Source organism: Bos indicus, chromosome 13 (genome assembly GCF_029378745.1).
Source record: "Bos indicus isolate NIAB-ARS_2022 breed Sahiwal x Tharparkar chromosome 13, NIAB-ARS_B.indTharparkar_mat_pri_1.0, whole genome shotgun sequence".
Classification (NCBI taxonomy): Eukaryota; Metazoa; Chordata; class Mammalia; order Artiodactyla; family Bovidae; genus Bos; species Bos indicus.
The window spans coordinates 40076084-40095963 of record NC_091772.1 but is presented as its reverse complement, the minus strand read 5'-3'; the positions used below and the strand labels follow the sequence as shown (position 1 = coordinate 40095963).

At 44.2% G+C, this 19880-nt stretch overlaps 1 protein-coding gene across 5 annotated transcripts in view; it reads left to right on the top strand.

Annotated features, from left to right (window-relative positions):
- The window catches only part of RALGAPA2 (Ral GTPase activating protein catalytic subunit alpha 2), a 290293-nt gene that overhangs the window by 136298 nt on the left and 134115 nt on the right, over window positions 1–19880 (top strand). For all 5 annotated transcript variants that reach the window (XM_019973256.2, XM_070801052.1, XM_070801051.1 and 2 more), the window contains 3 exons: window positions 1781–1974; window positions 3077–3175; window positions 3407–3562. In XM_019973256.2, coding sequence (XP_019828815.2) covers window positions 1781–1974; window positions 3077–3175; window positions 3407–3562 — 449 coding nt within the window. The remainder of the gene's footprint in view (window positions 1–1780; window positions 1975–3076; window positions 3176–3406; window positions 3563–19880) is intronic.

Below are 19880 nucleotides of genomic sequence, written 5' to 3'. Positions count from 1 at the left end.
TGATGCTTCCTAAGGCCCACTTGATTTCACATTCCAGGATGTCTGAGTATATTTATGATACTGATGTGGGAAATACTGATGTTTTGCTCTAAGAAGAAACAGTGCTCCTGGTTTTGGGAAGGCCTTTCCATGACACACATACCATCCTTATGAAATCTTGTGCCTCAGGGTCTTGTGCTCTTTGCATAATAAAGATAATAAGCTGTTAGCGGCTCTCTCGGGCACAGTGCAGGAAGCATCTAGAGCTGGCCGCGGATTTGCCCGGGCCTTCCTCCCCTTGAATTCCTCGCATCCGTAGACTGTGCTTCCGTTTCTGTGGTTAGACCTGAAACACCCCAACAGCACATGCACCTGGAATGATGCTCTACGGTGGTGGATGTTTGTTAGTATCTTTTTTTAAATCCGCTTCTGTACATGTACTACAAAGCAATAGAAAAAGCAAAGAGCACTCTTTAAAGACACTAATAAAATAGGCAAATAGGCAAGATTGATCGAGGAAGAAATACTGGGAGTGAAAAAGGGAATGAAGCAATAAAAACAACATAAAAATTAAAAACAATTCAACAGGTTAATTCTAATAGATTTATAAAAGTAGAGGACAATTCCTAGCTTTACTAAAGCTTCAAATAAAAGAGAAGCTGTCTTTTTCAACCTGTTCCAGATATGTTGAAGCTCTCCAGAGTCAATAATTTTTCACACGAATGTTTCAATTATCAGAATTATTTTTGAATCTAAGATTATAAAGGGAACTGTAGGAAAATAAGCAAAGCTTTTCCAACACAGAATTCTATACCCAGCCAAGCTATGAATTTACCAGTCAGGGAACCAAGACTTTCAGACATATGAGGACACACTCCTTTCTCAGGCATTGAGGAACATGCAGTCCACTTAAAGGAGAAGAAATATCACATACCATTTTGTGATTCAGGTGAGAAGGATAAATATATGTTCACACAAAAGCCTGTACACATTTGTAGCTTTAGGCCTAATCAAACCAAAACCAGAAACTATCCAGTGTCCTTCATCAGGTGAATGGATAAACTATGACACCTATGGATACACAACCCCATGGATGAATCTCTCAAATAAATGCCTTATGCTAAGTGAAAGATACCAGATGGAAAAGTTACTTGCTAAAGGACTCCATTTATCTGACATTCTGGAAAAGGCAATGCTGTAAGGATAGGAAATGGCAGTGGTTGTCTGGAACAGAGGTTCGGGGAGGGGACCAACTGCACAGGGGCCCTGGTGGAATGAAGAGCAAGTTTCATGTCAGTTATGGAGGTGGTGTATGTGACAGCTATATGATCGTACACATTTCTTACAGCTCCTTGAATCCAAGAAGGATAAAACTTGTTATAAGCAAATTATACGTCCCACACACCTGAGTTAACAGTGACAAACACCACAGATGTCACTCCTGCCTCGAGGCAGTCCTGGCCACTTTTTCTCATGACCATGCTCCCGCCGCATCCTACTCAAGTTCTCCTTCCTCTCCACTGCTTATGAAGACCTTCTCAGGGTCTCCAGGAACTGTCTCGTCATCTCTGGGTTGTCACCCTTTTAGTTGGAAGAATCAGAGTCATCTGACATTTCCTCATCAATCTCACTTTCCTGTCCTTCCAAGTTGTCAGCCATTTCACACCTCATCTCAATTCTTTTATTCCGAATTGTTTTACTCTGAATTTGCATACATGTTCAAGCATAGGTCATTTGCATTAAAGATAAAAGGCTGTAACAATGAAAGAAAAATTGTGTTAACACACGTTTTACCTCACAGACAGCAGCGAATGCCTTGCTGATGACTGCAGTATAATTGCTGGGGGGACCCTCACTGGTTGGCACCCAGACTCAGCCGCTGTGTTGTGGCGAAGAATCTTGGGGATCCTTGGAGATGTGAATAATATCCAGTCACCCAAAATCCATGCCAGGGTGTTTGGCTATCTCTATGAACTCTGGTACAAGCTAGCAAAGGTATGTCCTGCTACTGTTACCTTTCATTCTAGTATGGTAACATTGATTTGTCACTTAACCTAAAAACTGTGTTGCATGTAACTTTTGAACACATTCTGGACCAAGAATTTAGATACTGAGACAAAGTATGTTTGGTGATCAAAAAATAAAAAATACTTATAGTTTGGTCATTTTATATATGTCTAAAAGCTATTTAATGCATAAATAAACTATTACTATAGGATATCAAAGAATGGGATATTATACAATAGTTGTAGTTACTCTCTTTATAAAAGCAGTACTGGTCTTATTGTACAGAATTTGAATGTAGAGAAATGCTAAGAAATTTAACCTCACCGTCCACATGGAAAGCCATTATTAGTATATAATCTTATTTCTGAGGATAATTTTTGTAACAGTACAATCTCTTGTCCTTTGTTTGTAAAAGAATACATACAATTTTCATTCTAGGGTTGGTTTTTGTTTACAATATACGTTTTCCCCATGTTAGTACTTTTTTTCTTTTTTCAAAAATGTGATTTGTGTTTATAGAGTATAACTCATGAAACCATTCCTTATCACTTGAAGTTCAGGATGACCTCTGCAAGCATTAAGATTGAAGGAATAACAATGCCCTATGCTAAGTCACTTCAGTCGTGTCCGACTCTGTGTGACCCCAGAGACGGCAGCCCATCAGGCTTCCCTGTCCCTGGGATTCTGCAGGCAAGAACACTGGAGTGGGTTGCCATTTCCTTCTCCAATGCATGAAAGTGAAAAGAGAAAGTGAAGTCGCTCAGTCGTGTCCGACTCTCAGCGACCCCATGGACTGCAGCCCACCAGGCTCCTCCGTCCATGGGATTTTCCAGGCAAGAGTACTGGAGTGGGGTGCCATTGCCTTCTCCGAACAATGCCCTAGTTTTGTATTAGATCTAAAGCCAGCACACAATTCAAAAAGACAGTAGATCTCATGATAAAAGAAATACTTGTAAATGCTGTAGCTTTTCACTCAACTTACAGAAATTTAATTGACAGCAGCTGTTTGACCGTGGAGCATGATATTGACGTGTCATTGGGATAAACCGTGTATTATCTTGCCTAAAATTCTCCTCGTTTCGAATCATAGATACGGGATAACCTGGCAATAAGCCTGGATAACCAGTCTTCTCCATCTCCTCCTGCCTTGATCCCACCGCTCAGAATGTTTGCATCATGGCTATTTAAGGCAAGTGAATATGTGTTTATTCCTTTATTGTAATTTCCCCTTCCTTTCTGAAATTGAGTTTAAAAAATGTAATTGCCCAAGACTGCATGTTTTGAAGACAGGCTGGGTCTTACTCAAGCCAGCGCTTCCCACATCTCCATAAACAACTTTGTGGACAACGGAGAAGTAAATGAAAGGACAAAATGCATCTGCATCTGGGGTTGATTAAATCTCTGAACGTCTCCTTGGCAGGCGACGACGATGCCTGACGATTATAAGGAAGGCAAACTGCAAGCCTATAAGCTGATCTGCTCCATGATGACCCGGCGCCAGGACGTCCTGCCCAACTCAGACTTCCTGGTGCATTTTTACCTCGTCATGCACCTGGGACTGACCAGCGAGGACCAGGTATCTGTGAGGCCTCCATTGTACGTGCTGTGTTTCTGCAGGTGAAACTGGGGTTTGTCAGAGTACCCCTGAGGGTTGAAATTCTCCGTAGCTTCGAGTCTTTCACATGCAGCAGCACCAGTGGCCTTTCAGGAATGAGTCCGACATGTCTCATCCAGGCTGCTGCTTCTCCCCACTGACTCTGTATTTCACCAGCCGAATTTGAACTCTGTGGCCTGTCCAGTTCTGTGTGATCTAATCTCTGCCTGTTGTCAGCCTCAGAAATACTCATCTCACTCATCTTTTTGCTGGGGTTCTACATTAGATATTGTTATGAAGAAAATGACTTTGGTCATTTAGAAATGTTTGAAAGCTACTGTTTTAGGAGTTAGGATGTTCTCGAGAATGACCTCACTTTAAATTATGGTTTCTGACATCTCTTGAAGGGGAAGTAATTCCTCTTAAAGAAATGTGATTGGTGGTTAAGTTGAAACAGAAGGGCCAAAGGAGCCACCAGTCACCAGGCTGTAGCCTCTGGCCTTCCTCCTTTTAGAAGCCCCCTGCTTGTGGGCGGAGGACAGGGAAGGGGGTGGGACCACTGACTCTCGACCTACTATCTGAATATCAAGCAGGCAGGTGACGTGATTGATGTGTGAAGCTTGAGATTGTCCTGGACTTTACTTGGAGGATGGGTTTAGAAATGTGACAGTGCTAAGACAGAGTAGGACATTGGGCCTGGCGATTAATGAGGAATTGATTAAACAAATATAGCTTTGTTTTTGTTTTTTTTTTTAATGGCAAGAACTAAGATGGTAGCATTGGAGGTGGCGAAAAGGAAAGGGAATAGTTTAAGAAATGTGAAGGCATTTAATTTTAGCACCAGGTCCTCTTGACTGATAGCTTGACTGGGCTTTCCTGATGACTCAGTTGATAAAGAATCTGCCTGCAATGCAGGAGACCCTGGTTCAAGTCCTGGGTCAGGAAGATCTGCTGGAGAAGGGATAGGCTACCCACTCCAGTATTCTGGCCTAGAGAATTCCATGGACTGTATCGTCCATGGGGTTGCAAACAGTCAGACATAACTGAGCGACTTTTACTTCACTTCCTCTTGACTGATTATAGGTTTGGGAATGTTTCAGAATTTACCCTTTAAACTGATAATACTTATCAGTGAACTAGAGTCATTTGTGAACTACCGAGTAGCCACCCTTTCTGTCTTTATGTGATGCTTTGAATATATGATGCAGACACACAAACCTTTTGATACATGTAAGAGGTCCTTCTCCAAATTTGCCAGCCTTGCCTTGGGCCCTGTTTAAAACCCTTGTGAAACATTCCCTGCTAAACTCTTCGAGCTTTAGTCACTAAGCTTCTCCCCCCAAAGTAATAAACAGCCATACTGTCCTACTGTGTTGTCTCTGTCATATTCACTACATTTCCAGCAGCGTGCACTGGACATCTGTAGAGCAGGTTGGACTTAGGTGCACGTAGAAATAGGGATGTGTAAGTAGACTTGTTTGTACTCCTTGCTCAGATATGTTGCAGCCATCATTGCGGATGAAAGCATGTTTTATAGAATGATGCAACTCAGGGCATGTGGAAGATAAAGGGTAAAAATAGGAAAGAAAATTAACTCACAGATATTAATGAGATCCCTCAGTGACAGAACCAAGAGAGCAAGGTGCAGTTAACAACCCTGTACCTTAAAGCCGTATTTTGCTAAGCTTTGCAGGAAAAACATCTACTTGGAAATGATAATCAGCTGTACAATCTCTGTAGAATTCTTTGTAGAATTTAATACAAATAACTTTGAAGTCAGCTGTAAACACTTAGTATTTCTAGAATGAGTTTTCCAGAAAGTCATGTAAATAGGTGTGTTTAGAATCCTTTCTATTTTAAAGCGTGTTGGAGTAAAAATGAAACAGTAAAATGAGATGAGATCTGTATAACATTTGAGAACCCCTAACATTATTTCAAAAATGGGATTTTGCAGGGTAGAAAAAAGAGTTTTCAAAGTTTATATGTAAAATTTTAACACTTTAATATATGCCTTATTTTTGGTCAAGTTTGATCTTTTGTAGTTCATTTTAAAATACATAAATCTTAAATGATGGCCCACTGCTAGTAGTAATCCCACCATCCAGACTTCTAAGAGAGAACAGGGATATCGTAAATCTCTATTTTATAATCAGCCTTTTGTTTCAACCGTTAGAAGCTCATGTTTTTATGTTTCATAGAATTGACTATTTTGCTGTAACCTTAACAATTATTGGTATATGTTTGAGAAGTGATGACTGTCTGCCAAACAGAATTACTCTAAATAAACTTTATTCCTTTGCCAGAAGTACGTTATGCAGAAGGCTTTCTAATGAAGGAAACTTTTCTCATTTAAGTAAGAAATGTCTCTGGTAATTAGTTTAACTTTTGGTCCACATGTCTAAATAGGTCATGGTGGTTGCTCCAGAACTTCTATGACTTCTGGAAACACATGTTATATTAATTATAAAAAGCAAATAAAGCATGTACTATAAAGAATACAGTTAAATTCAATTTCTTAATTGACAAACTGTGCACCTGTGACTTGGACTTTCTGTCTTGTAAGAGTTTTCAAAGTGCTGTGCTTTTTTGTAGCCTGGCGCTAGACAGCTTCTTTCTTGCAGAGAGAACCTTGTAAAAAAATATTCCTTAGTTTTTAATGAAATAAGTACTAGCTAATCATTTTTAGATTTTTAACAGGTTAGTTTTGTCTTCCAAATAAAATCCAAGGTGAATTTCTTCCTCTCACCTCTGGGTGGCACTCTTGTCTGCACGATGGTGGCCAACCAGAGCCTTGGAAGTTTCCTGGGAGACCCAGTTCCCTGGGGAGCTTGGTGCTGTGGCCTGGCCCAAGTTACAGATGCTTTCCCATATCGGAGAGTAGCAAAACCATGTCAGTAGTGACAGAAAGTGTGGAATTAGAAATAAGGTCTAAAATGTTAAAAAATCTTTTTTTGTTTCCAAACATAAGAGCACTTACAGAAATGGAAGATTTCTTTTGTTAAAAAAAATTGTAAAATATCTCTCTGATGATGTGCTGTGTTACAGCCATATAAAATAGCAGTTTCATGTAATGTAATAGCAAATTAGTTACATAAACAAATACAGTCATTTCTGTATTCTAAAAAAGTAATTGGAATACATATACCAAACAGCCAGAATTCAAAATGTAGCACATTCCAAACCAACTGCTTTTAATATTGTTTGGACCAGTTACTCAACAGTTACGTAGATAAAACCATGGCCTTGTTGAGTGACATGTCCCACAGTAAGATGTGTGTAGCTGGAGTTTATGGTTTATTGGTGTGATGGAGAAAATGCTTTGAAATAGCTTTGTTTTTCCTTGACTATGAATTTTTTAAGAAAAAATGGATCCTGTTGCTGATTTAGAAAATAATTAAGATGGTAAAGACTTTCAAAAATGACTATACATTAAGAGTAAGATTCAGGGAGGCTCTGGGACTGCCTGGACTGGTTGTGCAGGGGGTCTTCTCGCTGGCTTCCCTCTGGCCTGCTGCTCTGGGCTGAGGGAGGTGGAGGGTCGCCATCTCCGCACCACTGCAGTGCCAGACCCGGGACTGGGAACTCGTGATGTTGTCCATCGATTCTTCTCTGCAGTTCAGTTAGACAAATATCATGACCCACTGTATAAATAGCTAAGGCTCAAAAGATATTGAGGGCATTTGCCCAACGCCACACATAAGAAGGGCTGTGAGAGCTCTCGGGAAGCCTGGCTTATTCAGCAGGGTCTGTCTCTCCCATGGATTCAACGCCGCACACGCTGGGCAAACAAACGGGCCTCGACCACGTCCCTCCTCCTGTCTTGTTTCACCTGGGCTTTGCCCTCAGTCCTGCCTGCCACTCAGAGTCCTCCTCCCTGGGACCCCTACTCCCATCCCCGCCTGCAATACCCTCCCTTGCTCCCACCCGGTCCCTCACCAGCTTCTCTTCCAAAGCTGTTCCCGGTTCTGCTTCGTCTGTCCTAATACTTAAGCAGCTTTTTCACCTCAGTCTCCCCCTCTGAATATGTGGACATGAAAGGAGCTAGGGTTTGGATTTATTAAAAACAGTTCCTATTAATTTCATCATTATTTAAAACAGATGGACAGATCAATATGTGTGAAATGAAAAAGGACAGTTGAGGAAAGGAATGTTATTTTTATGTTTCTAAGAACATATATCAAAGACTGGAAAGTTTTCTTTGCTTAAAATTTAAGTAAACTATTTTTTAACAATGACTTACAGATTGAAGGTCTTAATGCAATTTGTCTGTTAAATACATCAAAGTTAAATTCGCCTTTAAATGTGGAGCTTACATCAGTGCAATTATGGTTGCAAATTTGCATATAGAAATTTTGGGAAATGAGGGTCTTTGTCGTTTTCATCTATGATATTGCGTTACTGTGCATGTGTGCTCAGTCGCTCAGTCGTGTCCGACTCTTTGCAACCCCATGGACTATAGCCCACCAGGCTCCTTTGTCTGTGGGGTTCTCCAGGCAAGAATACTAGAATGGGCCTCCATGCCCTCCTCCAGGGGATATTCCTGAGCCAGGGATCAAACCTGCATTTGCAGGCAGATTCTTTACCACTGAGCCACCAGGGAAGTCGTGTTATCATATTTGGTAACAAACCAAAAAGCACGAGGCCACTCCCAGGTGGGGAAATAGATTTAGCAAAGTCTGCTGCAGCTCTGGGCCCTCGCTATGTGAAGTCAGGATGCAGTATAAGGGGTGACAGTTAGGAGCCTGGGCTCCCAGCCTGTGCTCCAGGCTTGGTGTCCCTCTGAGTAGACAAGTGATCCGACCTCCTTGCACCTTGGCCCCCTAACCTGCATATGATTGTAGCGCCGCCCTGAGGGGGCCCCTGGGAGACTTTGAGGGGGTAGACTGAGGAAGGCACTCAGTTCGAGGCCGCCACTGCACTTGGTGAGCACAGACCCTCGCGGTGACACCAAGGATACCGAGGAGGGCAGGGCAGCCCCTCGGCCAGATGAGCCCATTTTATTTTTCTGATGTGTTAGGGTATTGGGTTGTTTTTTGTTTTTTTTTTTTCCCCTCATCCATATATTCTCTTACTTTGGGACATAACCATTTGACTAAAACCTGTCACTAGGCATCCTGGAATTTCAGAATGTAGTATGGATGTGAGAGTTGGACTATAAATAAAGCTGAGTGCCAAAGAATTGATGCTCTTGAACTGTGGTGTTGGAGAAGACTCTTGCAAGTCACTTGGACTGCAAGGAGATCCAACCAGTCAATCCTAAAGGAAATAAGTCCGGAATATTCATTGGAAGGACTGATGTTGAAGCTGAAACTCCAATAGTTTGGCCACCTGATGCGAAGAACTGACTCATTAGAAAAGACCCTGGTGCTGGGAAAGATTGAAGGCAGGAGGAGAAGGGGACAACAGAGAATGAGATGGTTGGATGGCATCACCAACTCAATGGACATGCGTTTGAGTAAGCTCTAGGAGTTATTGATGGACAAGGAGGCCTGGCGTGCTGCAGTCCATGAAGTCGCAAAGATTCGGACATGACTGAGCGACTGAACTGAGAAACAATCACTTCCCCTGCTGTGGGTCAGATATGAGAAATGACGTGTCCACTGACCTTTGTGACCTGGATGTTTCTCATGTGTCCTGGCCATTGGCTCCCTTTCCAGGCACTTCTCACCCCAGGCAGCACGTGCCCGCTGTGGGATCGCTGCTAGAGGGCTGGACACCCTGGCGGCCAGTTGACATCCAGCCATGTTCCAGCCCAGCAGGGGCCCCGTGTGGCTCTAGATGGCAGGTGGGGCAGCCTGCATCGCTCCGGCCCCTCCATCGCTGGCAGCCAGACCCTGCTGGGGCCGCACCCCAGTGGCTGGGTGCCTGGCTGGGCAGAGTTGCCCCCTGGGTCCTCTAGCCAGTCTGTGAGCCCGCTAATGCCCTGATAGAAACCCCTGTTGTCTCAGACTCAGCATAGGAAATCTTTCGTTTGTAAGAACCTGGATCCCCCGGTGAGGTCCTGGGAGGCACCAGTGGTGTGGGATCCACGTGGCTCGGTGTTTCAGGTGCTAAAAGCACTGGAAGCATTTCCTTCTCCCCCACCTTGCCCCCCGCTAATTTGTTTTGTAGCCAAGAGTATTTAACTTGTTTTAGGAACGTTTTTGCTTTCACTCTGCTGTACGTTTTAGTGCATGTTTTCCTTACCAGTGCTAAAGAAAACATAGTTTTAAACATCACGCACAAAGGAATATTCTATCATGGAAGTCACAACAGTTCCTGATTTTCTTAACGGATGTTACAGCCTCCTCTCATGAGATACATGATGGAATAATATAATAATAAACAGTCATTTGTAAGGAGATCCCAAAGGGCCCGTCGGTGAGCATGAGGCTCAGCAGTGAGCCCTGAAAGCAAGGTGCAGGGGTGATATTTGTAAATTGGCCATACCTGCTTCTTCTAATAACCCCAGACAGCCTGTATCATGCAGCGATACGTAATGATTGCATCACCTTTTCTCAGACAAAGAACCGTTCTTCGCTGGAAATTTAGACATAACTAGAACTGTGTATGTGAGCTATACATAAATTTATAAATATATTTACAGCAAAACATCAGTGAATGTTCAGTTTTAGAAAAAGTGAAGAATTAACATGTCAGATTGGAGACCTAACTTATCTCCTATCCAAGGAAATAGTTCTAATACATCTCTAAAGTTCTTATTCTGTACAGGGAGTGATTGTTACCCAGGTTTGAATTTATGGGATTTTAACTTGGTGCCAGCAGGATAAAGTGCATATTTATAAAGTTAAAGGTCCAGCTAATGTTGGGAAGGTTAAATAATAACCTTGATGTGTGTCAGTAGAGGAACTTTAGAAGGCTATCTTAAAAGCTTCATCAAAAAACAATTTTTTTAAATTGTAGGTTTGTTACAATGAGTGAAATAAGACGAATTGGAGGCCTTCTTCCTAAGGTTTTTAAGAATGGGAAAATGTATATTCCAAGACTCCAGGATTTCAGATGGCTTTAGATTATATTCAGCATTTGACTTTAATGGATGCCAAGCCTCATACTGGGAACTCCCAGACCTGGGCTCTAGATTGAGCTCTGTCCCCCACCGGCCATGGGGACCTTGCCGACCACAGGCAGTCAAGTGGATGAGGGGGCCCCAGGACTTCAGAGGCCCTTCCTTGAGCATTACTGGGTCCTCTGATTTATAATTGGGCAGTTTATTATTAGGGCCATGTCGTCCTTTCCTCAATACAGTAAAAGCTTCAATGACCTTTTCCCGTTGAGCACTTTTCCCCACCATAGTAAAGACCAGCGTGGTTCTGAGGGTGTATCTGGTGGTACGAGACCCACAGACAATGAGTGTCTGTAACATCCATCCTCTTATGCAAAGGGCTGCCTGAGCTATGCCCACACTGCAGAGATGGAACCGTGCTGAACACCCCTAGACATCGGCTGGTTTGGAAACAGCTCACGGGGAATGGGCTTCCGTCAGGACTTCCAAGGATGGTGGGAGGACAAGCAGGATGGGATTTCTCAGGGCATGTTGAAGGAGCAACAGCCAAGGTGGTTTTGATCTAGTGCCCGATGTGTGCGTGGACATGACATGTGGACGTGGCTCCAGGCAGCACTGGAGAGAGCCTTGTTCCGAGCTGAGTTCATCCAACGGATAATGGGGAGCTGAGCACAAGCGTGTTAGGAAGCTTAGGGTTCAGTGGTTGTGTGGGGTGGACCATGGCCAGGAGGGCTGATGACAAGAGGCACAGAAACAGGCGAGGGGATGAGGACCTGGTCAGGATTTATGTGTGTGTGTGAGTTTATTTATATGTGTGTATACATGTATGTGTGTGTATTTATATTGTTTGTTGTTGCTGTTTTAATCACTAAATCATGTCCATCTCTTTTGCAACCCCATGGACCATAGCCTACCAGACTCCTCTGTCCATGGGATTATCCCTATAAGAATACTGACGTGCGTTACCATTTCCTCTCCAGGGGATCTTCCCTTCACAGGGATTGAACCTGTGTCTCCTGCATTGGCAGGCAGATTCTTTACCACTGAGCCACCAGGGGAAGCCCTGTGTATTTATATACTTGTGTGCATGTATGTTCTGTGTTTTGTGTGTGGAATATCGCAGCCCAGTGGGGTGTAGGGCTGAATGCTAAGTGCCCCGAGAAGGCAGGATCTCCTGGCACTGTGTTCATTTTTTTTCTCAAAGCAAGCATTGGTTCAGGAAAACAAGGTGATGGATTGAGAAAAAGTGGGAGCAGGGCAGGATGGGACCCCCTCCTCACCATGCACACTGCAGCACCAGGACAGACTCAGCAGATGTGTCAGAGGGTACACCCAGGGGTGTCCCCAAAGAATTCTCACCTGTTGGGAAGTAGAAATGTACGGGAAAGGCTTCCAGGCACATTTTCTCTCCACGTGAGAGAAGGTGTTCTCTAATCCTGTCGGAATTCAAGCAAATTGTAGATTTATTTACAGTTATTAAGCTAGAACTTCTAAAAGTCTCAGTTATTTTATGTTGCCTTAGCCCATTTTGTTAGTGTTTGTTTTTGGAAAGTAATTAGATGCTTAAAAGCAAACTTCTACTTTCCTAAAAATATAATTCCTGTTAGTTTGAATTTACATTAGTCAAATTGAGTGGTATTTTACTGGAAAAAGGGTTTGCTGTAGCAATAAACAAAACCTTCAAGTTGTAGGTTTGACAGAAGAGTAAATATTTACAAGGATAGTTGGTGTGTGTCTGTCGTCTCCTGACGTGTATCCTTAAGTTAATAATAATTCCTACTGTGTGTTTGTTGTCCAGACCCCAAATGATGAAATGTCTGTATCACAGAGTCAGTCTTGTATTAGGTGGCATCCACTGGTTCCTGAGTGTTTCCCATAGGGTTTCGTGAGAGTGGACAAGCCATAGATTAGTCAAGTTTCATCAAAGAACATTCTGTTATAACTTGGTTCAGCTTCTCAATGGCCATGGAGACTTAAGATAGATAACTGCACCAAAACAACAGACTGCGGGGCTTTTTCCTTCTCTTTTCAGCTGTAAAAACCAGTAATTATTTTCATTAAGCTGCAGTCCAAGCCCCTTGACACCTAAGGAAAGTAGAGCTATGTGAAAGGTAGCAGATGGTGGAGGCTTCAGTGATGAGGGTGACAAGTGGGCTGCCAATTTGTTCCACGGCTTCAAAAGGTGTAAGGTGATCGCCTAGGGGGTGGTCCTGAGAGGAACGGTCCACCTGAGAGGCCAGCGTTACGCTTTCGTCGGACTTCCCTTCCTGAGCTGAAAATGTCAAGACTTTCAAGTACATGCTACCAGTGAAGGATACTAACTACATCTGTTTAGCCATCAGGGTCTAATAAGCATCTGCATGACATACATTAAATAAAAATGCAATATAGCAACTCAATATATGTGGAAAATTGAAAGCTTGTATTCCTACTGAATATGCTCACCATGCAGTGTATGAGCTGGCCTACAGTTTGCAGCAGAGAAAATGTTCTTTTACCCCGTGGCCTCTCTCTGGAAGGTCCATGGTCTCTGGAAGCCCAGGTCTCCAGAATCTTCTTTAGCAGGCTCTCAGGGGGAGTCGACACTCCCATCAATGTGTCAATTGATAGATTATCAAAGGAATCACAGGAGAGCTCCCTGAACCCACGTGCATCCTGGAGAGGAGCAGGTGACCGTGGCCTCTGAGCTGGACCTTCTGGTTGAGCTTTTGGCTTCGTCAGTTTCAGAGCAGGCATTGACCTTCTTCGGTGGCAAGCTCACCCCCTTTGACGGGAGAACAGGGATTCCTGGGCCGTGGGGGAGCTCCAGGGATGTTGGGCGTGTCTGGAGACGTTCTGGTTGTCACAGTGGGGAGTGGGGCATGCTGGCATCTAGTGAGTAGAGGCCAGGCATGTCACACCCTACAGTGCCTAGGACTCCAGCAAAGACTACAACCCGGAGAGTCAGCAAAGAGAAGCTGTGCAGGGACGCCGGGGCAGGGGAAGGGCCAGGCCCTGTGAATTAATCCATGCATTTTGGCAGCCATCAGAGGATGAAAGGAAGCTCCCAGCTTAACCAAGAACAGGAAAACACGTGAAGGTTTAACCAGGGAGATTGAAGCAGGGGAGGCAGGTGTTTTAGGTGAACTGCATGGAAATTGCCAACATGGGACTGGTTTTCCAAAAAAAGAGGAGGGAGGTACAGTTCCTATGGTTCAGCTTGTAAAGTGAGGGCTTCCCTGGTGGCTCAGTGGTAAAGAATCTGCCTGCCAACAGTTTAATCCCTGGTCCAGGAAGATCCCACCTGCCTTGGAGCAACTATGCCTGTGTGCCACAGCTCCTGAACCTGTGCTCCAGAGCCTGGGAGCCCCAAGTACTGAAGACTGTGCACCTAGAGCCCACGCTCTGCAATAAGAGAAGCCATCACAATGAGAAGCCCTTGTACCACAACCAGAGAGTAGCCCACACAGCCACGAAGACCCAGCACAGCCAATAAATTAAAAAAAAAAAAAATCAATTGAAGAAGTAACACATGAAGTGAACTGATTGATTCAGAATCAACATGAAAAATATCCGAGATGTATCTTGTCTGGAGCCCAATCTGTCTGTGAGGATGCGGCTGTAGGTGTGAGTACAGCGGGGAGGGGCTCAGGGGGGCTCTGTTCCCCCATGCAGGCCACCAGGGGAGCTGACAGGGAGAAGGTGAGCAGAGCACAGCCTGTGTGGTGGCAGGTCAGCCCATGGGCACAGATGGTGGCTTTCATCAGAGGTCCAGAGCCCTGTCTGGTGAGAGATCAGGCTGGGGGACTTCCCAGCCCGGTGTCTGGTTCACACCAGTGTCTGGTTCACACCAGTGTCCAGTTCACACCGGGCACGTGACCAATTTGGGATGTGCAGCCTCTCACACTCTGGGGGTATCTGTCCTAGGCCACCTGGCCTGGCCCCCACACAAGCAGACTAAGGAAAGGGGCATCCACTGTGGGGCTTAAGCCCTGACCTTGCATGTGGATGACCATACGGGCTTGTCTGGCTTCAGGTTCTTGTCCCAAGAAGTAGGGTCCTAGCGGCTGTCTTGGGGGCCTTGGAAAGGTGAGCACAGTGAAACCCCAGTGCCAGATAGCAGAAGGGATTCCCTGTGACCAGAATATCGCCTGTTGACCTATGAGATCCTCTTTAACCATTTAGAACTCGATGAAGGTTCTTGGGAAAATTCATGTTTCATTTAGGCAGAGAAGAAATGAGATGGCTTCTCCTGTTTCAAGTCCTAAACAGTTACTTGGGGGAGGAGGCTGCTTCAACTACATTTGGAAGGGAGGGATTTTTTTTTTAATATAAGAGATTTTTAAATCATGATTGTGAGTTATGGTCCATCAAGATTGGCCTTGGATACAGGGAAACAATGTCAAGAAGAGCATTGAAAATGGAAGTTTTGTTTCTAGGAGGAAGTGCTCTCCTTGTGGGGATTAATCTCTTTTTGTGCATTGATTTCTTTTTAACGTGTAACAATAAGTGGCAGGGTGGTAATTGCAGATTGTTCAGCTATTAATGCTATTTACTGGAACACAGTTCAGAGAGAACATTTTCTAAAGAAAGAATAAACAACAGTTTTCTTTTGTTCTTCCTTGGAAAAATATCCTTTGGTAGGTATTTGTGGGCTTGAGAGATGTTAGCAAAAGAGAACCTTTTAGTAACAAGATGTTAAAATAAAATACCTTTTTTTTTTAAACTCTTGGGTGAGCATGTGCAGAATGGTGCTTCTGTGAAGACCCATCACCTGTTGCTTCCTTCCCTGGGTCGCCCTGGAGGGCTGGCTGGTCCCCAGTGGGTCCCTACGCTCTGGGCCTCACTCTCAACTGTATGGAGCTGCCCCCTGCCCCTTAGAGGTCACTGCTTAGAGGAGCCTCCCTCCTGCGATCGCACCTTCATGGGCATCAGGGCTGCATGTCTAGTGTATACATTCCGGAAGCACATTTTTAAGCCACAGCAGCCACTTGTTGACTTCACTTGAAAGTATAGCTTTAAAAATATATTTGCGTTCTTAAGCAGAGTGATCAAGGTGAAAGAATACTTTGCCCTTGAAAGCTAAATGTCGCCCTCAGCGTGGTGTCATATGTTCAAGGCTGTCTGCTCACAGATGTCCAGGGAGTCCCTGTTGATGGTTTCTCTTCTGATGCTCGGATTTGTGTCCACACCTTGGTCTCTTTCTGGCCTTGATTGACCTCTTACTCCCTGTGTATAAAATGGAAAGGTCAAATGATGACCTTTCAGATCTTCCTTCTCTAAGGTTTTGTGGTCCCAAGGAACACTAAATACACTGTCACGCAGACTTAGTGAATCTTCCCCGCAGTGGATTTCGGTACTTCTTTCTGAGAGAACAGGCGTGTGTGTTGGAGCCTAATCTGGGTCTTTGCGTGAGGGTGAGGAACTGTTCTGCTTGGCATCAGTAGTGATGACAATTATACCTGCCCTGCACATTGGCCATGGCCTTGGGCGGCACCTGAGTGTGTTCAGCTTATGGTTTTCTCTAAGAATTTCTTTTCAGTATCATGTTCAGTTCAGTCACTCAGTTGTGTCCCGCTCTTTGTGACCCCATGGACTGCAGCACGCCAGGCCTCCCTGTCCATCAACAACTCCCAGAGTTTACTCAAACTTATGTCCATTGAGTCAGTGATGCCATCCAACCATCTCATCCTCTGTTGTTCCTTTCTCCTCCCGCCTTCAATCTTCCCCAGCATCAGGGTCTTTTCAAGTGAGTCAGTTCTTTTCATCAAGTGACCAAAGTATTGGAGTTTCAGCTTCAGCATCAGTCCTTCCAATGAATATTCAGACTAATTTCCTTTAGGATGGACTGGTTGGACTGGTTCACTGTCATGAGGAGCGTCTGTTTCTAGCTGAGGTATTGCTGAGACAGGACAAACAGTGAACCTGCAGACAGTGTGACTGGCTGGCTGGTACCTACATATGCGTGCGTGCTTCACTCCCTGGGGCTTCCCTGGCATCTTCAGGCAATAAAGGAGATCCGCCTTCCAATGCAGGAGATACAGGTTCCATCCCTGAGTTGGGAAGATACTCTGGAGAAGGAAATGGCAACCCACTCCAGGATTCCTGCCTACGAAATCCCATAGACAGAAGAGCCCAGTGGGCTACAGGCTGTGGGGTCACAAAGAGTCAGACACAACTGAGTGACTGAACTGAACTGAACTGAACTGAGTGTGTTTCTGATCAGCCTGTTCTCAGTGAGGCTGTGACTCCCCGCTTCTGCTGCAGAACACAGTCAAAGGATGGGGTGGAGGAGAGCATAGAGAGACTTGACTCAGTTCAGCCTCTTCTGCAACAAGCAAGTGGTAGCCGCAGAGAAAGCAGAATTTAGCATCCTCCGACCTACTCCCCCACCCCCTAGGCCCTGGTAGATTCTAGGGATGCACAGATGCCTTTGTGCACAGATCTGACTACCAGGGCAGTCCTCTTCCAGAACGAGGTGTCTGTGACCAGTGAGCTGAGTGCTCAATCTGTACATGCAAGACTGGCGTCAGCCTCCAAGTGAAAGTGAAAGTCGCCTCAATCATGTCCAACTCTTTGCAACTGCATAGACTCTAGCCTACCAGGCTCCTCTGTCCATGGAACCCTCCAGGCAAGGATACTGGAGTGGATTGTCATGCCTTCCTGACCCAGGGATCGAACCTGGGTCTCCCGCATTGCAAGCAGATTCTTTACCATCTGAGCCACTAGGGAAGCCCGACACAGCCTCCGTGCTCCCCTCCCCCCATTTACCAGCAGCAGCTCCTTGAAGCCCTCACTTGCTAAAGTCTCGTCACGAGGGGTTAATCACCGCTCCAAAGCACCTGCATCACCCTCATTAGGCCAGCCTGTTGTGCAAACTGTCATGTTGTGGATTTGAGGCTTATCAGGGTCACGGCTAAGACAGTCCTTACAGAGGCAGACCAAGGCATCTCCAGGGCCAGGGGGCGGGGGTGGGGGCAGCTGGCAAGTCCCTTCTCTCTGTGACTCTCGACAGCGTCCCTCATCTTCTGAAGTCGTAAATGTGCCAGGACTTCCTGGTGGGTTTGCAGCCTCCCTTCTCAGCCTCGCAAGTTAGTGGTGACAGTGCACGATTCCATGAATATATTAAAAACCACTGAGTTGTACTCTCCAAAGCATGAATTTTTATTCTGGGTAAATTATATTTAAAGCTTTTATAGACAACAAACAGAAAAAGAGGCAGGTAAGACAGGCTGGTGACATTGTCAACTCGAGTATCAGAATTCATATAGTGTTTCTTAAAATCAGTTAACCAATCAGTCTCTCCCTTTTCCTGGAGCAATCATCCTATCTTCATCAGTTTAAAGGCGAGCTGAGTGTTTCTTCTCAGATGAGGGATTCATTGTTAAGCAATCATTAAAAAAAAAAAAAAAAAATCTGAGTCTCTCCTGTAGGGCTTGTGGTTTGCAGTGGCTTTCTCTGCCATCTGCCTTCTAATTCTGTCCCTGGTCCTATGCATATGGTTCAAGCAGCAATGCCTGTGACCCTTAGAAGTTTGTTTTGTGTTTGTAACTCTCTCCTTTGCTGTGTCTTCTCCAAAGCACTTTTCACGGTGAGAAGTAGGAGGTGATTTTATTTCTCCAGTGGCAGAACCCAATTACTCTATCCTGTCATATTTCTCCTGGCCTTGGTAACATAGTTACACCTGGAGAAGTCACATTTGTCCAGCACGCATAAAAATCTCTGCCTTTCCTCCAAACAGATTACACCACACTTGGCCTTTTGAGCAGAGAACGAATTGCTTGTACTGCGTATTCCTTGGCCCAGATCTTGAAAGTAATTTTTAAGCTTTGTCCTCTGTGTTTATTTCCAGTGACTTTCTGTAAGGGCAGTGCTTATGACATGATCTGTTACAACTTTCTTTTTCTTAATATATATTTTTATTCATTTATTTGACTGCACTGGCTCTTAGTTGAGGCATGTAGGATCTAGTTCCCCTACGGGGGACTGAACCCCTGCATTGGGAACTCCGAGTCTTAGCCACTGGGCCACCAGAAGTCCCTGTTATGTTTTCTTTCCTTCTTTTTTTTTTTAGATTAATGAATTTATTTTAATTAGAGGATAATTACTTTACAATATTGTGATGGTTTTTGCCATATATCAACATAAATCGACTTACAGGCCATAGTCATAAAGCCTTCTTAGCAGCAAAAGCCCTTCCTGAACCAGTGTAGAGCCTGGTGGGGCCAGGTCGCAGTTTGTGGTGTGTAGAGGAGTAGAGACTCTGCAGCAGTAGTGAGGGGACCTAGGGATTGAACTTTGGTGGGGGCGGTTCTTCAGAAGCCAAGACTTTTCTGTCACTCAGCATATCAGCCTCACCAATAAGGTGATCATTGATACTTAGAAATTTGTTGTCGAGGCACTTAAGGATTGTGCCTGCCTCTTTAATTGTTAAAGAAAGCTTATATTATGTCCAGGGGTAGTGTTCCAAGTAACCCTCTGCATTCACTTCTTCTGCTAATTAGTAATTCCACGGACGGGATCTGTTAACCAGATTAATGGGATAACCTGGATCCCAACAGTCCACATCTTCCCAAACAGAAGAACTTTCCATAGACTATTATAGAGAAAAGGTGTCTTCTGAAAACTAGTGAGGAAATCATTCAGTGGTTTAGCATTTTCCCTCAGATGTGAAAGGAGGACTCCAGCGACTTCGCACACATGGATTCTATTTCTGAACAATTCCGTTTGGCCTCCTGGAAGGTCTGAGTGACTTTCGGGGGAATAACCGGATCTATTTGCTCCGAGAAGCGGGCGCGAGGCCGCCGAGGAAGCAGGGAGACAGATGGCCAGCTATTGTGTTACCACCATCATCTGCTGGGCCGTGAGCAAATATTAAGTGAATAATATATATGTAATTGGTGTGAAAGTACAGTTGCAACATTTCTAATTCCATGTGAAGGATGGCTGCTTCTTGAATACTTGTATTTCATCGAATGTTATATTGAAATGTTTCTGTTTTCAGGGTTAATCCATTTTAAACTGCTTTATAGTGAACATTTTTCCCCCATTTTTTGACACCACTGTGCAATATTTTGAATTGAAATGGCCTATAATAGCCCTTTTTTATTTTCCATAACAACACGAGCACTAAATTATAGCTGTGCAATTATGTAAACAATAGAAATGCTTCCAGAATGAATCCTTCCTTTTAAATTTTCATTTTGTGTAATTGTTGGAAGGTTTGGAGCCATAATAAACAAAATTATTTTACACATTTATCGTTCTAAAGGTCAATTATAAGAGAACTAAAGAAACAGCACTATGCAAAATGAATAA